The sequence below is a fragment of the Lutjanus erythropterus genome, chromosome 14, assembly GCF_056507025.1.
Source record: "Lutjanus erythropterus isolate fLutEry1 chromosome 14, fLutEry1.hap2, whole genome shotgun sequence".
Lineage (NCBI taxonomy): Eukaryota > Metazoa > Chordata > Actinopteri > Lutjaniformes > Lutjanidae > Lutjanus > Lutjanus erythropterus.
Window position 1 is genome coordinate 21,410,432 of NC_139330.1, and position 14,593 is coordinate 21,425,024.

Consider the following 14,593-nt stretch of genomic DNA (forward strand, 5'->3'; position numbering starts at 1 on the left):
TTTTATGTATGCATTTTTCATCATATTTAAATTTTAATTATTTTGCACCATACAAAAATACTGTTATTTTGTTATAACTTCTTTGTCGCAAAGCCTTTTTTCCCTCAGGGCCCACTGAATTTACTGTGTTGGGCAAAATTCACACCCAAGTTTCTGAAGGAGCCTCTTTTTCTTTTTGCCACTTAGATGTATTTTTTATTTTGTCTATTTTTCATGGGGTTTGGTCTGGAGTTAGAGCTGTCAACACAGAACATGAAAGCACTGTCTGTCCCCATTTTATTTCTTAGTGGTTATGAAAAGAAAGATGTAGACTGACAGACAAAGAAATCCTGAAGGGGGATAACATAAAGGCAAAAGTGAAGGACAAAGCAACAACTGAAACAATAGAAAAAAGTGGAACTGATTATTCTGAAGGGTTTTGCCGACAGCTGCAGAGTTGAGAGCGTGTTTCTGCTGAGAACTGTGTTTTCTCTCTATGGTATCACACTTAGAAGACTTGTGAGGATCTTCGATTGGCTGCCTTCTCTCTCTAACCCTTAGCTGTAGTGTTACATCACACACAACCTCACTCCTATCCCTCGCACAAAAGTACTTTTTTCTCCATTGTTAAGGCCAACTTTTTCTCCAGTAACATTACTGTACTTGTGACATGGTTATATAAAAATACAAGAAGACGAACTGTGAATGTGTGAAGTAACATCGCCTGTGTGTCTCCAGGTTCTTCATGAGCCTTTGATAGACGAGGATCCAGTGTTCATCACCACCTGCACGGAAAGAGAGCTGAGGAAGAGGAAGAAGAGGAAGTTCAGCCTCTGGGTTCGACAGTGCACCTCCACAGGATTCATCTGTCAGGTAGAAGCATGTAATACTCAGTGAATGTGTGTGTGCGTGTTACACGTTTGTAGGGAACCCTGTAAGTCCTTCCCCTTTTTGCTCTGTCCTCCTGGTACCTGGCAGAACCTCGGTCAACTTTCTTCCTTCCTATTTGTTAGTTGACCGAGGAAGGGCCAGATCTTTCAGGGCTCATTTGAGACACAAGAGTGAGTAAAGAGATCAGAGATAGAAAAGAGTGCATGCTTGTTTGTTTGCTTTGACTGTATTTCATTTGCTGCTTTCAAACTTCATGGCAGAAATCTAATATTTTACATCAAATATACAAGAAAAAAGCCTGCAGTCTGCCTGAAGCCAAAAAAGCTTGCACGAAACTTTGATCTTCACCAAATTTCAGATCTCAGCTTGTCGATTCCTTATTTTGCATTCAGCCAGTTACTTGTCGACACTGTAAAGAATATAATCACTCTCCATAAATTCATCATGAAGATGTGCAGGCTTTACATGCAGAAATTATCAAACTCATCTTGAAAGGAGAAATACCTTTTGGACAGAAACACTGGTTGTCAGATTTCTCTTTTGATGCTGTTTTAGAGAGTGGAATAGCTGCTGGCTCATGCTTAGATCTGTGTTGTCACATCTCAGGCAGGCAGACCTGCTCAGCTCGCTAACAACCTTGCCCTTACCGCAACCTTCCACTCCTACGTCGTCTGATTATATAACACCACCATTTAACTGGGGCTCGGCACTGTAGGAGGCATGACAGACCTGTCCAACTCTGACCATTAGAGAGGACAGAGGAGACAACACTGCAAACCACAACTGCAAGAGGCTGCAGTTTTTTATTTTGCCTTGTTAAATTAGTGAAGAGTAACTGAGCCTCTTAACAACTACCCACTGTATACCAAACTGAGTGAAAGCAAAACATTTTCCTCCAGAATGCAGGTTGTTAAAGTGATTTTTTTATTACTGTATAAATATTTCGAAGGGTTTCCATCCGGCCACCCACCCACACACACACACACAGTCACACACACACACACACACACACACACCAGCACACATGTAAACGTTTGTGCTATTATACTGATGCTATACTGAAGAGGACCTGACATTTACCTCCAGTGGTATCTAACTATGCACTTACAGGTTTTTGACAACACATTTGGTTTTATTTGTCCATATTTTGAGATACATGTCTCTGATATTTCTACCTCTACCCCACATATATTGCTGTACTTGCAGCAATGAAAAGTTGCATTAAAAATTCAACATAAAACTCTTTTCAGAAACAGTGTCCCCATCACCCAGAGACATCACTGTTTTTAGGGGGACTTCTTCTTTGGTTGAGAATAATTCCAGTTTCAAGTTTCAAAATGAAAAGCTTGTTTTCTGTTTGGGTAAAACAGACATCCGTCCCATTCTCGTGAACACAAGAACGCATGGAAGGAATTTGTTCAGACTTGAACTGAATGATGAACTGACCAGGTTTTGGTGGTCAGAGGCTAAAAGTCAATGTCACCATGACCTCAAGCTCATCCCATTCTCATGAACATGATATTTCAGGGATGCCTGGAGTGAATTTCATTACATCTGGCACAAGGGACAGGTATCAAGAACCAGGACCAAACTGCTACCAGTTCCTTAGTGGTCAGTACCAAAATATTGATAAGACAAATGATACAGCTGTTGGTATTTATGTAATGTTACATAAACAGCTGACAGGGCAAAACGTTCAAAAGTGTGCTCACTGTACTAGATTTGATGAAAACGCAGCTAAATACGATAACTCAGTGAGTAGATATATCAAGAGTATTGATAAGTATCTGCATCAATAAGAAGTATCAGTATTTAGATTACATTTATCCTTATCTGGCACAAACATCCACTTGAACTCAAAGATGAACTGATTAGAATTTGGTGGTCAAAGGTCACTGTAACCTCACAAAACATTTTTTTGGCCGTAACTCAGTTTCATATGTTAATTATGACAAAATTTCTTACAAATATCTAATAGAATAAAATAAAGGGATGTCATTTTATATCCAAAAGGTCGAAGGCCAACTATGACATCCAAAACACTTGATGTTCCTCTGTACGGCTCTGTAAAAAACACCTTTCTAAGTAAAGAGAACATGTTTCTCAATGGAAATTATCCACTGGAATCATAACATGTCATTTTTGCCAAAAAATACATTTAGTACCTTTTATTAAATTCCTTCAGGTCTGTCTTAAAGCAATAGTCTGGTGCTCATATGAATACTGGAACAGGTTTTGCTCACTTTAATCATGTCATCTGTTCATACTGAGAGATCAAAAGATCCCTTCCAAAGTCCACATAATGTCAGTGGTATTTTATGCCTTTATGAGAGTTTATGAGGGTAGAGAGAGAGTGACGTGCATCAGAGTTCCCCATTCAGACTCAAACTGTGGACGTTGCAGTTTGTGGTTGAAGCTTTATAAATTCTGAAACAACATTGTAAAGAAAGGGTTTTTTTTAAAGCACAGAAGCCATAAATAGATTGATCCCAGGCATAAGACTACTGCTGCGGAGAGGGGGGGTTCCTTCTTTAGTCTGGATGTAGTCCAGAATTATATTAGTGCAGAGAGGACCAACCACATGCAGAATTTTAATTAGCCTGCTTTCTTTTCTCTCCTTTTGTTTTATATGAAATAAAATAACCGATGAATCTAACTATTCATCATTTTGCCTGTAATCCCAAATGTCCTGTGTAAAACGATTTGTGCCTAAGAAGCATCACCGACTCATGTCATTTAAAGCCATATTCCATTATCCCATCCATTTAACAAATAAGCATTATCATTCACACTGACTGTGGCCATTTGGCAGTCACTCAGTCTTTACCAGTCCTCTGTACTGATGTGTGTCTGCACTGAGATCTTCTCTCTCTAAATGAATTGAGAGAAAAAAAATCTAAGAAATAAAACGAGTTAATGGAGTGAATCAATGAGATTCCATTAGCCAATGCGCCACACAGGGACACACACACACACACACACACACACAGAGACACACAAAATCACAGAGGCAAGGACTGACCACTTAGTGTAATAGCTAAAGGCCTGACGTAGATGCTGCCTAATCAGGCTAATGCCGTTCAGCTTGTGAAAACCGACAGAAATCTAAGTGCAACAAGGACACTGAACTGTTTGTGAGTGTATATTTCACATCTCTACATTTGATAATGGCTTTCTTTGGAAGCCTTGTTCTTTTTAGAAATATAATTAAGGGCATCTCGAATCAGCGTGTTCGGCTCGGAAGCACAGCTCAGTCCGCCTCGATCCAGAGCAACATCATCTAAACAACAACTAGCCAGATCTTCATGAAATTTGCAGTGAATATTCAAGACCACCAGTGGGCACTCTTAAAATATTTCTGCAATACCTTACGCACATTTCACACATTGGGGAAATTTTGAAAAGTTAGAGCCTTACCTAAAATATCAAGATTTATTGGATGAGCAGTTTTTATTTTGGGCACATCAAAATCTTTCTTACACCATCATCAGGCCATTTTTTAAATCATTTTGTGCCTTAATGAGAGCATCAGGAAATCAGGGGGAGAGAGGGAGAATGACACATCAGAGGCTCCCCGTCTAGAGTCATACTGGGGACGTTGCAGTTTGTGGTCAGTGCCTTAAATTAAAATTCTGGTATATTTCAACGAGGTGTATTTCCCATAAATGTAGGCATTGTGACAAACTTCTTGTAGCTTTTAAAATAACATGATTTTTACATCAATCATTCCAAATGCTTGTTTCTGAGTGTGACCGAGAGTAAACACAGAAAGTAGTCCTAACTGGAATAGTCATTATGGTTATTGCCCCAGATCAACTTGTCCTCATTTCCTGAAATCTCTACAACAGTGGTGGTGAGTGCAAAGTTTGCATGGCATATAAAGTCATATGCCAGGTTGAAAAATACTGGAACAAACTTTGAATTTTACTTTACTACTGGTACATCTTAAAGAAAAGTGAAATCATCAACATGTTTTCTCCATCTTACTATTTTGTAAAATGAACATTGCAGCCTTTACAGGGTTTAGATCTATAGCTGAAGGATTTTCTAACTTAGAGTACAGTAAATGGTACACAGGGCACTAGTTCCCAACCTTTGGGTCCCGTCCCCCACTAGGGGTCGCCAAAGATACATAGTTTTAAAAAATGAAACAGAAATTCAAGTTCAAAGTTCAAAGTATCTTTATTGTCCCTTACCAGGAAATTGATTTCCAGCCAGGATTATAAAAAAACACAATAAAAAAAATGCAAAAACACTTTACACTGGTGGACAACCAGCAGACAAACAGGGCATACACTACAGGAAAAAACACGATACAAGCTATATTCACAACACAATCTATGTTCACAAACAAAGAGCTCATAGAACAATGGCCAAGCCTCAGTGAGAAGACGAAGAATTGTATAAAAAGTTCCTAAAATTAGGAAAAAATTAGGAAAACTCATCTCTGATGCAACATACAGAGGAAATAATCTGCTCAAAAAGTTTTTCCTCCCACAGTTATTGTGTTCAGTATTTGTATTAATTGTACAGTTTATCAGTTGTTCTGTACTGTTGTTTTTGTGCATTTAATATAATATCCATAAAATATGTCACTTAGTCTGGGATTGTCAACGATGGAAAAGGAGTTCCTTAATGAAAAAGGCTGTGAACCACCGGTTGAGGGAAAACTGAAGTGAAGTTTGCTAATTCTATATCAGTTTTATCTATAATCTACACGTGCTGACTGTTTCCGCCCACTCTGCAGATCTCCGTCCATCTGAAGGAGGGCCAGGGTACAGACGGTCTTGCCACCTTGAAGAACAAGCCTCAGCTCCACAGCCTCGTGGCCAAGCAGCTCTGCCAGAACATCTCTGGCAAGAACACCATCATCTTCACCGGGCCGTCCATCACGAGCCTCAGCCTCTTCTCCGAATTCAGCAAACAAGGTACAAGAACAGCAGATATCGTGTCTGTTGGTCTGTCTCGCCATTTTCTCCAGCCTCCTCTTCCTCTGTCGCCTCTCGTCCCCGTTTTCTTGCTTTGATGTACAGATTGTAATCTCTCCACTCATCTCATCTCCCTCCCTTTTTGCATTTTTAATTTGTTTATTTATTTTTAATCATGGTTTGATGATAGCGTCCCCAGGCTAACCAGTGCAGAGAGGAAGATAGTCTGTTGCTTTTCACCTTCAAATGAGACTTCGCAGCACTACAGTCTGCAGTCAGAGTGATTCATTTTCTTGTCTTCATCATGTCCTTACACCCCAAGCGAAACATCTTAAACTACATAGGAATGTGTAAAAGCTCAAGCATGCCTCTGTTAATGAAAACGTGTATTTGTGTCAAGTAGTAAACAAATTTGCCACCAGTATGACATCTCTTCCTGATACAAATCAATGTGTTTAGAGATCACTGTAGAAGCGTAATTTTATACTCATGCACAAAGCTGACTTACTGTGTCAGGTTTCCAAATGTTCACAGTCATGACTAGAAAATCAAGGACTCAAGGACATTTATTGTCATTATACAGCACAGCGTTGTACAACAAAAAGAAAATACAACAAAAAGAAAAATGTAACAGATCCTGAAACACAGAGAAATTGTCTGAATAGAAATAAAAATACATCACTGTTTTTTCTTCTTTTAAGGAAAATGCATTTTGATGACTGAATCTTAAAAAACTTTTTAAGATGGATGTATTTTTGTGCGGTAACAGTGCTGGGATGGATAACAGTAGACTGTTAGACAGTAAATCCTGGAAGATTCAGCAGGGAGCGTTTAGCCTTGTCACAGCTCCAAAAAATCAATAGGTAAAGTGGACACTTTAGTGGACACTTAAGTTAAACACCACTTAACATCTGACAACGATCAACTCTGAATCCAAACAGGGTTTTTTTGTCTTTTGTTAAAGGAACAGTTGACCCCAAAATCAAAAAATACATTTTTGTGCTCCTACCTGTTGTTTAATTTATCCATTTAGATTGTTTCGTGTGAGCTGTGAGTTGTTTTGTGAGATATTAGCTGTACACATGAAACTGGATGGCATTACACAGCCCCAAAAAATACATTTGAAAAATTCAGTATCAGTGTCTCTTTCCAGAAGTCAGGACCTCAAGATAATCCACAGTTTGAGAGCAGTTTCACGCAGGTACTATTTTCTTTCTCCACCAACTGTATCAATGCACAGAGAGAATCATGCATCTACTCATGGATCAGAGGTTCATGACACCAGTGTTACTTTTGCAGCAGATTTTAATTTAGTTTTAGTCATTGTCTTTTGACATATAGTTTTGATAATATTTTAGTCATCTGGATTGTTTTTAGTCTAGTTTTAGTTGACTAATTATCATAAAAATAAACACCCCGAGTCATTTGGGATTCTGCTCAGCCCTTTCTAACATTTTTCATCTGGTTTTTATTTGTTGATGAAAAGTGTCAGTAGATTTCATTGTAGTTTTTGTCATCATAAATGACTTTATTTAGTTTATTAAGAAAAAGTCTTGTTGATAAAAACTGACAAAAATTATTAGTCAGTGAACAAACTGACACAGAGGGATGCAAGCATTAATGGTGCACTCGGCTGACCTGTAAACACTCATCAGTGAGAACATGCATGTTCTGCACAGAGATACAGTTGGCGGGTATAGTTCAATAGAAAAAAAGTGCAATCAACAATGTATTTTTTGGTGCTTTGTGCACAACAAGCAAAGCACGATCTAGTTCCATTATTTTTGAGAGAAGGCAGACATCTCTATGGCTGATATCTCCATAACTTGGCAGTCTAGATGGATTAATAACACTACACTGTACACTGAACTGTCCCTTTAAGGCTTACGAACAGGCCTGTACCAAATTCTCAGTATGTGATTTTTTATCAGAGGGTGTTGCAAAAGACAATTATTTTGGAGGAAATTGTGATATTTTATGCTGTGAATCCACCTTTGAAGCCAGATTTCCACAGAGCTCAGATTTCCATGCTCATTATACCAAAGGCATCTTTTATTCTAAAAGCATAATCCTATTGTGGTGGGCTGAGTCACATTTGAATTCTCTTCGGTGTCCTGCTTTGTTCTTTCATAATAATAACAGCAAATATGGGACAGTGTCACCATAAAGGGCTAAAAATGACTGAATCAGTGAAGGCAGAGAACAAATATTCAGGCTCTTTTGCAGATATCATCAGCACAACTTGGAAATTGAAAAGTTTTTACATTCCTGTTATCACAAATGCTCTCTCACTAAACAATAACAGAAGAGCAATTTTAAATTCAACAGGGCAGAGCTGCAGTAAAGAAAAACAAGTCCAGAGATATAATCAATATTTTGTCATTCTAATTGGGTGAAGCTACCACAAGGCATTCAGCCAGAAAAAAATCTGTTTTGAGCTTGTGAAGGCATTGTCCGACATTCTTCTTTCAAATTTATCATGTCGGATTAATTAGCAGAGTTAATTACCCCACGTTGCTCTGCAGCACTTACTGTGGACGCACACACTCACGCACAGCACAGATAGAAATCATCGTCCAAATTGAGAACGTTAAATCAGCAGCAGTCAGCCACATGATTGTTTCGCCGCTGCTCATCCATGTAAGAAATAAAGGGATGAGATGGGTGGAAAGGCAGAAAAAGCAAAAGGCAGAGATGGAAGAAGAGATATGAGAGAAGAGAAAAGTGGTACAGCTGTCAGATAGATAAACAGTCTACAGTACTTTGTTCTGTGAGTTCACATCGAAGAGCAGAATGCATGAAAACCACAATACATGCTCAAGTTACTGCAGGGGTGGGTGAAACTGAAACTGATAGTTTTTGATTGATTGTTTGTTCTATAAAATGTCAGAACACAAAGGAAAATGCCCATCACAATTTCCTGAAGCCCAAGGTAATGCCATTAAATAGGTTGTTTTGTCCAACCAACAGTCCAAAACCCAAATGCATTTGACATATAATCACGTAAGATAAAGAAAATCAACATTCGCTCACATTTGTGTAAGCTGGTATCAGTGAGTTTTTGGCATTTTTGCTTAAAGGTCCAGTATCTCCAGTATTTGGAAGATCATGGCAGAAAGTGAGCATGATCTTTATAAGTATATTTTCATTTACTTGGTATCCTTTAGTATTTTATATATGCCTCTACAGGATATCTCTCACGTCCGTGTATATCAGATCTTGTAAGTCTGGGTGCCGTATCCGGCCCACTGGAACGTTCCACGTGGCCCACAAGACCGCCACGAGTGCTTAGAAATATTACAGTTAACATCAAAGACCGTTAATATCATTTTATCATGGACCCTGGCAATAAAAGTATGGCGATTCAGAAAGGGTAGAAGTGTATTTCTGTTAGCCAGATCTTAGCTCATAGACATGTACATGCCGGTGTGCCCTATATAGGACATTTCTGATTATTTCATTATTGGAGATTAAGCCGTTATTAGGACATTACATCACATTTGTATCTGGCCCTCACAGCATGATCAATTTCTTATGTGTGGCCCCACACGAAAAATAATTTCCCGCCCCTCATGTATGCGATAATAGTTTCTACAAATGTTAACGTGTCTTTGGAAAAAACAAACAAACAAATTAAAACATGTCTTTGTTTTTTTCTCCAGATATCTACTGTTGTGGCCTGCTGAGCACCAGAAAGAGCGACTGTACAGGCTTACCACAAAACATGCTGGTCTGCGGCTCCACGCCAGCGCAGCGCGGCCAATCACGAGTCATGATGAAAGGCACCATGTCACTGATCAGCTGGTACAATAAAGGACACTTCAGGTTCCTCACCAATGCTTATTCCCCAACAAAACAAGGTAAACAGAGCTCGGATACACCCAGAACTAAACCTCTAACGCCATATTTGTGTCTTTGAATTATAATATTTTCAGAATTTTAGTTCTGATGGGAGACGCATTAGAGCACAGAACGTTTTTATTTATTATTATCGGAAACAACTAATGTTCCATAATACTTGAAAAGTCTTTAACGTGACTGTCTTCACTGAAAAATAGATGAACTGTTCTGTCGTTTCTGGATGCAGGTTACTATCGTTAAGGATTCGTGTCAGGAAAAATCAATGAGCGCTTGTAATCCATGATAATCCATTTCCAGGAGGCGACAGGATCATGATATTCCCCTCCTCTTCCAGCATAATCCACTCTCGATTAAACCGTTTTGTTAGGTGTTAAACCTGGAAGGGCTGCGGTGTGCCTGAGCGCTGTGAATGAGGAGAGTGGAAGCAAAGCAGCAGATGAGTTAAACCGTTATTATCCAATATTGATTTTCTTTCCTCTGTGTGAGTGCGTGGGTCTGTATGTGGAGGCGTTTTTCACTCTCTACAAAAAGAAGAACAAAATTAGCTGTCAATCCCTTCGATATCCACCACAGGTTTTTGTTGTTAAAGGCACATAAAATAAAACCATATTAAGATTAGCGATTGTTATGTGGATTATATTACATAATTAGCCGTGGTGCCTGGTGCATGTCTTGCCCTGAAGTCACTGAGACATTTATAGAGAAATTTAAGGATATTTTTCTTAGTTAAAAATCTGAAGAGAAAAACAGTGACAGTCTGCAAAGTGAACCCTGACATTGTGCATGCTGGCTCACACTGTAAAAAAATATCAAGGCAACAACTCGAACTCTTAAGTTTTTAAATAAAATAAAACATGTTTTGCTGACCTGTAATCTTTAGTTGAAATAAACAACTTCTCTTATTTAGATGAACTTGAATGTTTGCATTTTAGAAACTTTTCAAAACTGGTCACAGTGAGCTGTGAACTGTATTTGTCATTATGTGGTTGACTGAAATTGAGTGGTTTTATTTGAAAATATTAAGATATTAACCATAATTTACTTTCTCTTTTATGGGTTTACTCAGTCATTTTTGAAATACATTTTGGGGGGTTTCTAAAACTCAAATATTCAAGATTATCTGAAGAAAATGAGTAAATTATGTAAACAGAAGATGTGTAGTTGGTAAAACTCTTTCATAAATCTAATGCAGTAAGTTGCCTTGAAATTTTCTTAACTTTTTCATTTACTGTCATAGCTTAGTGAGACATAACTGAAACGGAGCCACTGTTAATGTTATTAGTTACACCTCCTGCTGTGATGAGTCTGAGTCTTTGCTTTGAAAAAGACCCATTAAACAAAGCTTCCCTCCAGGGACAAAAGAAAGAAGAGACCAGCCACAAACAAAAATAGTAACGAGGCACATCTGGGCAGCCTCCCTCACGTAAAGGAGCGCTTATTTTCCTCTTCCTTGTCTCCCTTGTTGTTGGCCAGGTGACCACGGAGTCTGGAGAAAACGAGTCCCTTCAGTGGGATGTCGTCTCTCTGCTGCATGTCTCTCACTCTCAGTTTGTGGTGTGTGTGTTTGTGGCAGGTATGATCATTAAGAGGAAAAGCGGCGAGATTCCATGTCCCTTGGCTGTTGAGGCCTTTGCAGCTCATCTCAGCTACATCTGCAAATATGACGACAAGTACAGCAAGTATGTACATTTTACTTATTTCCTGCTGTGGGTTCATATTGACTGGAGGTCTGAATCAGTCCAAATTTATACATGACATATTTTTCCTTCTTTAGGTCCAGTGTGTAAGTTTTTTTTAGATTCATTACAATATGTCAATTCAGAAGTATGTTTTTATTAGTATATAATCACATGAAAATAAGAGTTGTTGTGTTTTTGTTACCTTAGAATGAGCCATGTATGCGCACAGAGGGCGTGTCCACCATGTTGCACCACCATTTTTCTACAGTAGCCCAGAACAGACAAACCAAAGACTGCCTCTAGATATGGCTTATCACATTTTTAGCAAAATTTGCAGCCACCTTTGGTTCTCCTACTTGCCAGGAATGGTTCCGAGAGACGTAGTACTTGAAATGTGTGAGACTGTATAACATTTGAAATGAGAAGTTTAATTTGTAAGTGATAAAACACACACCTTTATTTATTAAAATAAACAGGGGATGCATCTTCACCTGGTCTGCTATGACCACTGGATTATAATGACTGATGTTTAGATAATCAATGTAGAGAATATCTTGTATTTGACCAACAATTTGGGGGACTGTTTCCTTTCTTTTATCATTTCTTGATCATTCAAACTAGAGCTGAAATAATCACCAAATTAACTGATTGGTTGATTGACAGAAAATTAACCTGCTACTAGTTTTAAAATCAATGAATAGCTTAAGTCTTAAGTTGATGATGTCTTTAAAGGAAATGACTCATTAGAAATCATGTGCCATTATCCGTTTTTTAACACAAAACAAAATAGTCTCATTATGAAGCGTGTTATTTATGGTGGAGTGTTAGCTTTATTTATTTAATTAAAAAAAATCTATGAATAGAAACCCTGGAGTAAGTAGCTATTTTTCTCCCACAGGTACTTTATCTTCCATAAACCCAACAAGACCTGGCAGCAGGTGTTCTGGTTGAGCATCAGCATCGCCATCAATAACGCGTACATCCTCTACAAGATGTCTGACGCCTACACGGTTAAACGCTACAGCCGAGCGCAGTTCGGAGAAAGACTGGTCAGGGAGCTGCTGGATTTAGACGACTGCTCCCCCACGCAGTGAGGAGGAGGAGAACGAGGACAGCAGGAGCACACAACAAACACACACTCACACACACAGACACAATGATCCCCACACACACATTCACACTCTTCATTACGGTTGTACAGACTCTGCGGTCTGTGTGTATGTGATGATACTGAAGCAGTGCCAAGTCTCTGTTCCTCTAGTTGTTTTCTGTGGTACTGTAAATATTCATTCACACACGACTGCACACTACACAGTAGAGAATCATGAGACATGGGACAGTTCACATGCCTCAACTGTTACTTTTAACCACGCAGATTTACTAAGGATTTGTCAGCAGGAGCATTTTCACAAGCAGAGATGCGGGCGAGAACAATAAAACCGGGACAAATTCGCCAAAAATGATGTCAGCATCAACTTTTAACTCCTATCAAAGAGTTAAAATATTGATATGAGCCTGAATCTCCCATGTGACTGTTCAAACATCTACATCTACATGTAGCTCAATATTAAACTCTGCAAAAACACCTGTGACCCTGTAACAAAAGCTTAGTAAACCAGGACTATGGTGTGTTCACACGCTGCATGCATAAAGAATCTGGATCGTGATATTCTCTTGTTCAGTGTGAAAATGATTTCTGCTCCAGGTGGGTTTTGATTTTTTTTTTTTTTTGTGTGTACTGTATGTATTTAGCAAGTGGAACTGCCTTTTGTGTGTGCGACATTGAGCCTGAGGATGTAAACGTATGGCTATTGTGACCCAGATGCGTTGTGTTGCTGCATACTGTACTCGCCAGAGGAAGACTGTCAGCTGATGTAAAGCCACAGCCAGCAGTGTGCCAGCAATTCACAGCCTCCCATTAGGCTCCCCATAGTTTGTATTATCTCAAGTTAAATCAACTTAAATTTCCTTTGAAAAGGCTAGCAAAGTGCTTATTGCTTGTTCGTTCCCTGTAAAGGCAGCTAGCGAGGGATTGTCGCAGACATTGATTGCTGTTTACAGTATCCAATAGCACTGTGCGTTATTGCCCACATCCACTATGCAGCTAAAGAAATTCATGGATGTAACGCTAGGAGGGAGAACATGTCCCGATAGCCGACTCCTGCTGGACTGAGCGCTCCAAGCAAACACGGCTAGGTCACGATCATGATAAATGGAGGTCAGTTTTGCGACAGGGAATAACCTGCAGTAGCGAGGTTTTCTTGCTGCCAGCAGCCCAGGGTTGAGTAACGGCTAACAGCAGTTAGCGGATGGCGGAGTTACTTTAGCAACAAGAGCAATCTTTCCATCAGGAAATGCCATAAACAACCTCGCCACTGTATTCCCTGTCGGCCTTGTGACCAGCTGTGTTCAGTTCAGGAGGTTGCTGAGCCCAGCTACTTTAGCAACAGGCAAACTAACGCTATCTGTCCATCAGGAAAGCTCTGTTGCTAAATAACCAAGAGCCGAAGCTAAGCAGCCAGAGGACGTCAGAAGGGAAACCAGAAAAATATTTCTATATAAAATATTATCCAGTTTCACCCAAATCTGTGAATAAAGTTATAAAGTTGTGCTTTTGTTCAGTGAGGCCCCGTCCCCTGAAACACTACTGTCCCCTCTGGTGAGTAGATGTAATTTCCTTTCTTGCTTAACTGCGTCATGAGCAAGAAAGCATTTAGTTGAACACAAATTTAGCCCCCCAGTGCAGGATGAGTCAAAAAAAAACATTCTTAGCTTTTATTCATCGAAAGTTTAGCACTTAAAAACTCAGTTAATCTGCTTTGACATGACTGTGTGGGTGTGGTTTGATCAGATTGTATTGACAATATCAAGTAAAAACCCCACAACTGTCCAACTAATTTTAATGCAAAATCCTAATTGGTGCACCAAAATAGGTGATCTCACACCTATTTTATGAAAACACAAAGTTCTAATGTGAAATCATTAGAAATTGGGCAGAAAATGTTGTGCTCATGTAGAACTGCACCGCTCACAGTAAGAAGCAGATTGAGGAAACAGGTTAAATCAGTTAATGGCATCAAATCTGTAGCCTACTTTTAACCACACTTATAATAGCAAATGAACTCCTCTAATGTGTCTTTTATATAACTCATGTAGTTAACTGTACTTTGGCATTGCAATGCAGAACACGTTCAAAATGTCCTTGATTTGATGTTGAATAAGCCAATGTTGCTAAGCAACAAGTACAATCTTGGC

The 14,593-nt window shown here is 39.1% G+C and overlaps 1 protein-coding gene across 1 annotated transcript in view; it reads left to right on the forward strand.

Moving 5' to 3' along the window:
• pgbd5 (piggyBac transposable element derived 5) overlaps positions 1 to 13,005 on the forward strand; it is a 29,198-nt gene extending 16,193 nt beyond the window's left edge. The window contains exons 3-7 of the mRNA XM_084736620.1: positions 718 to 852; positions 5,618 to 5,798; positions 9,461 to 9,658; positions 11,233 to 11,338; positions 12,237 to 13,005. Of these exons, the coding sequence (XP_084592746.1) occupies positions 718 to 852; positions 5,618 to 5,798; positions 9,461 to 9,658; positions 11,233 to 11,338; positions 12,237 to 12,432 (816 nt within the window). The 3' untranslated portion in view covers positions 12,433 to 13,005. The remainder of the gene's footprint in view (positions 1 to 717; positions 853 to 5,617; positions 5,799 to 9,460; positions 9,659 to 11,232; positions 11,339 to 12,236) is intronic.
• Positions 13,006 to 14,593: the final 1,588 nt, after the last annotated feature.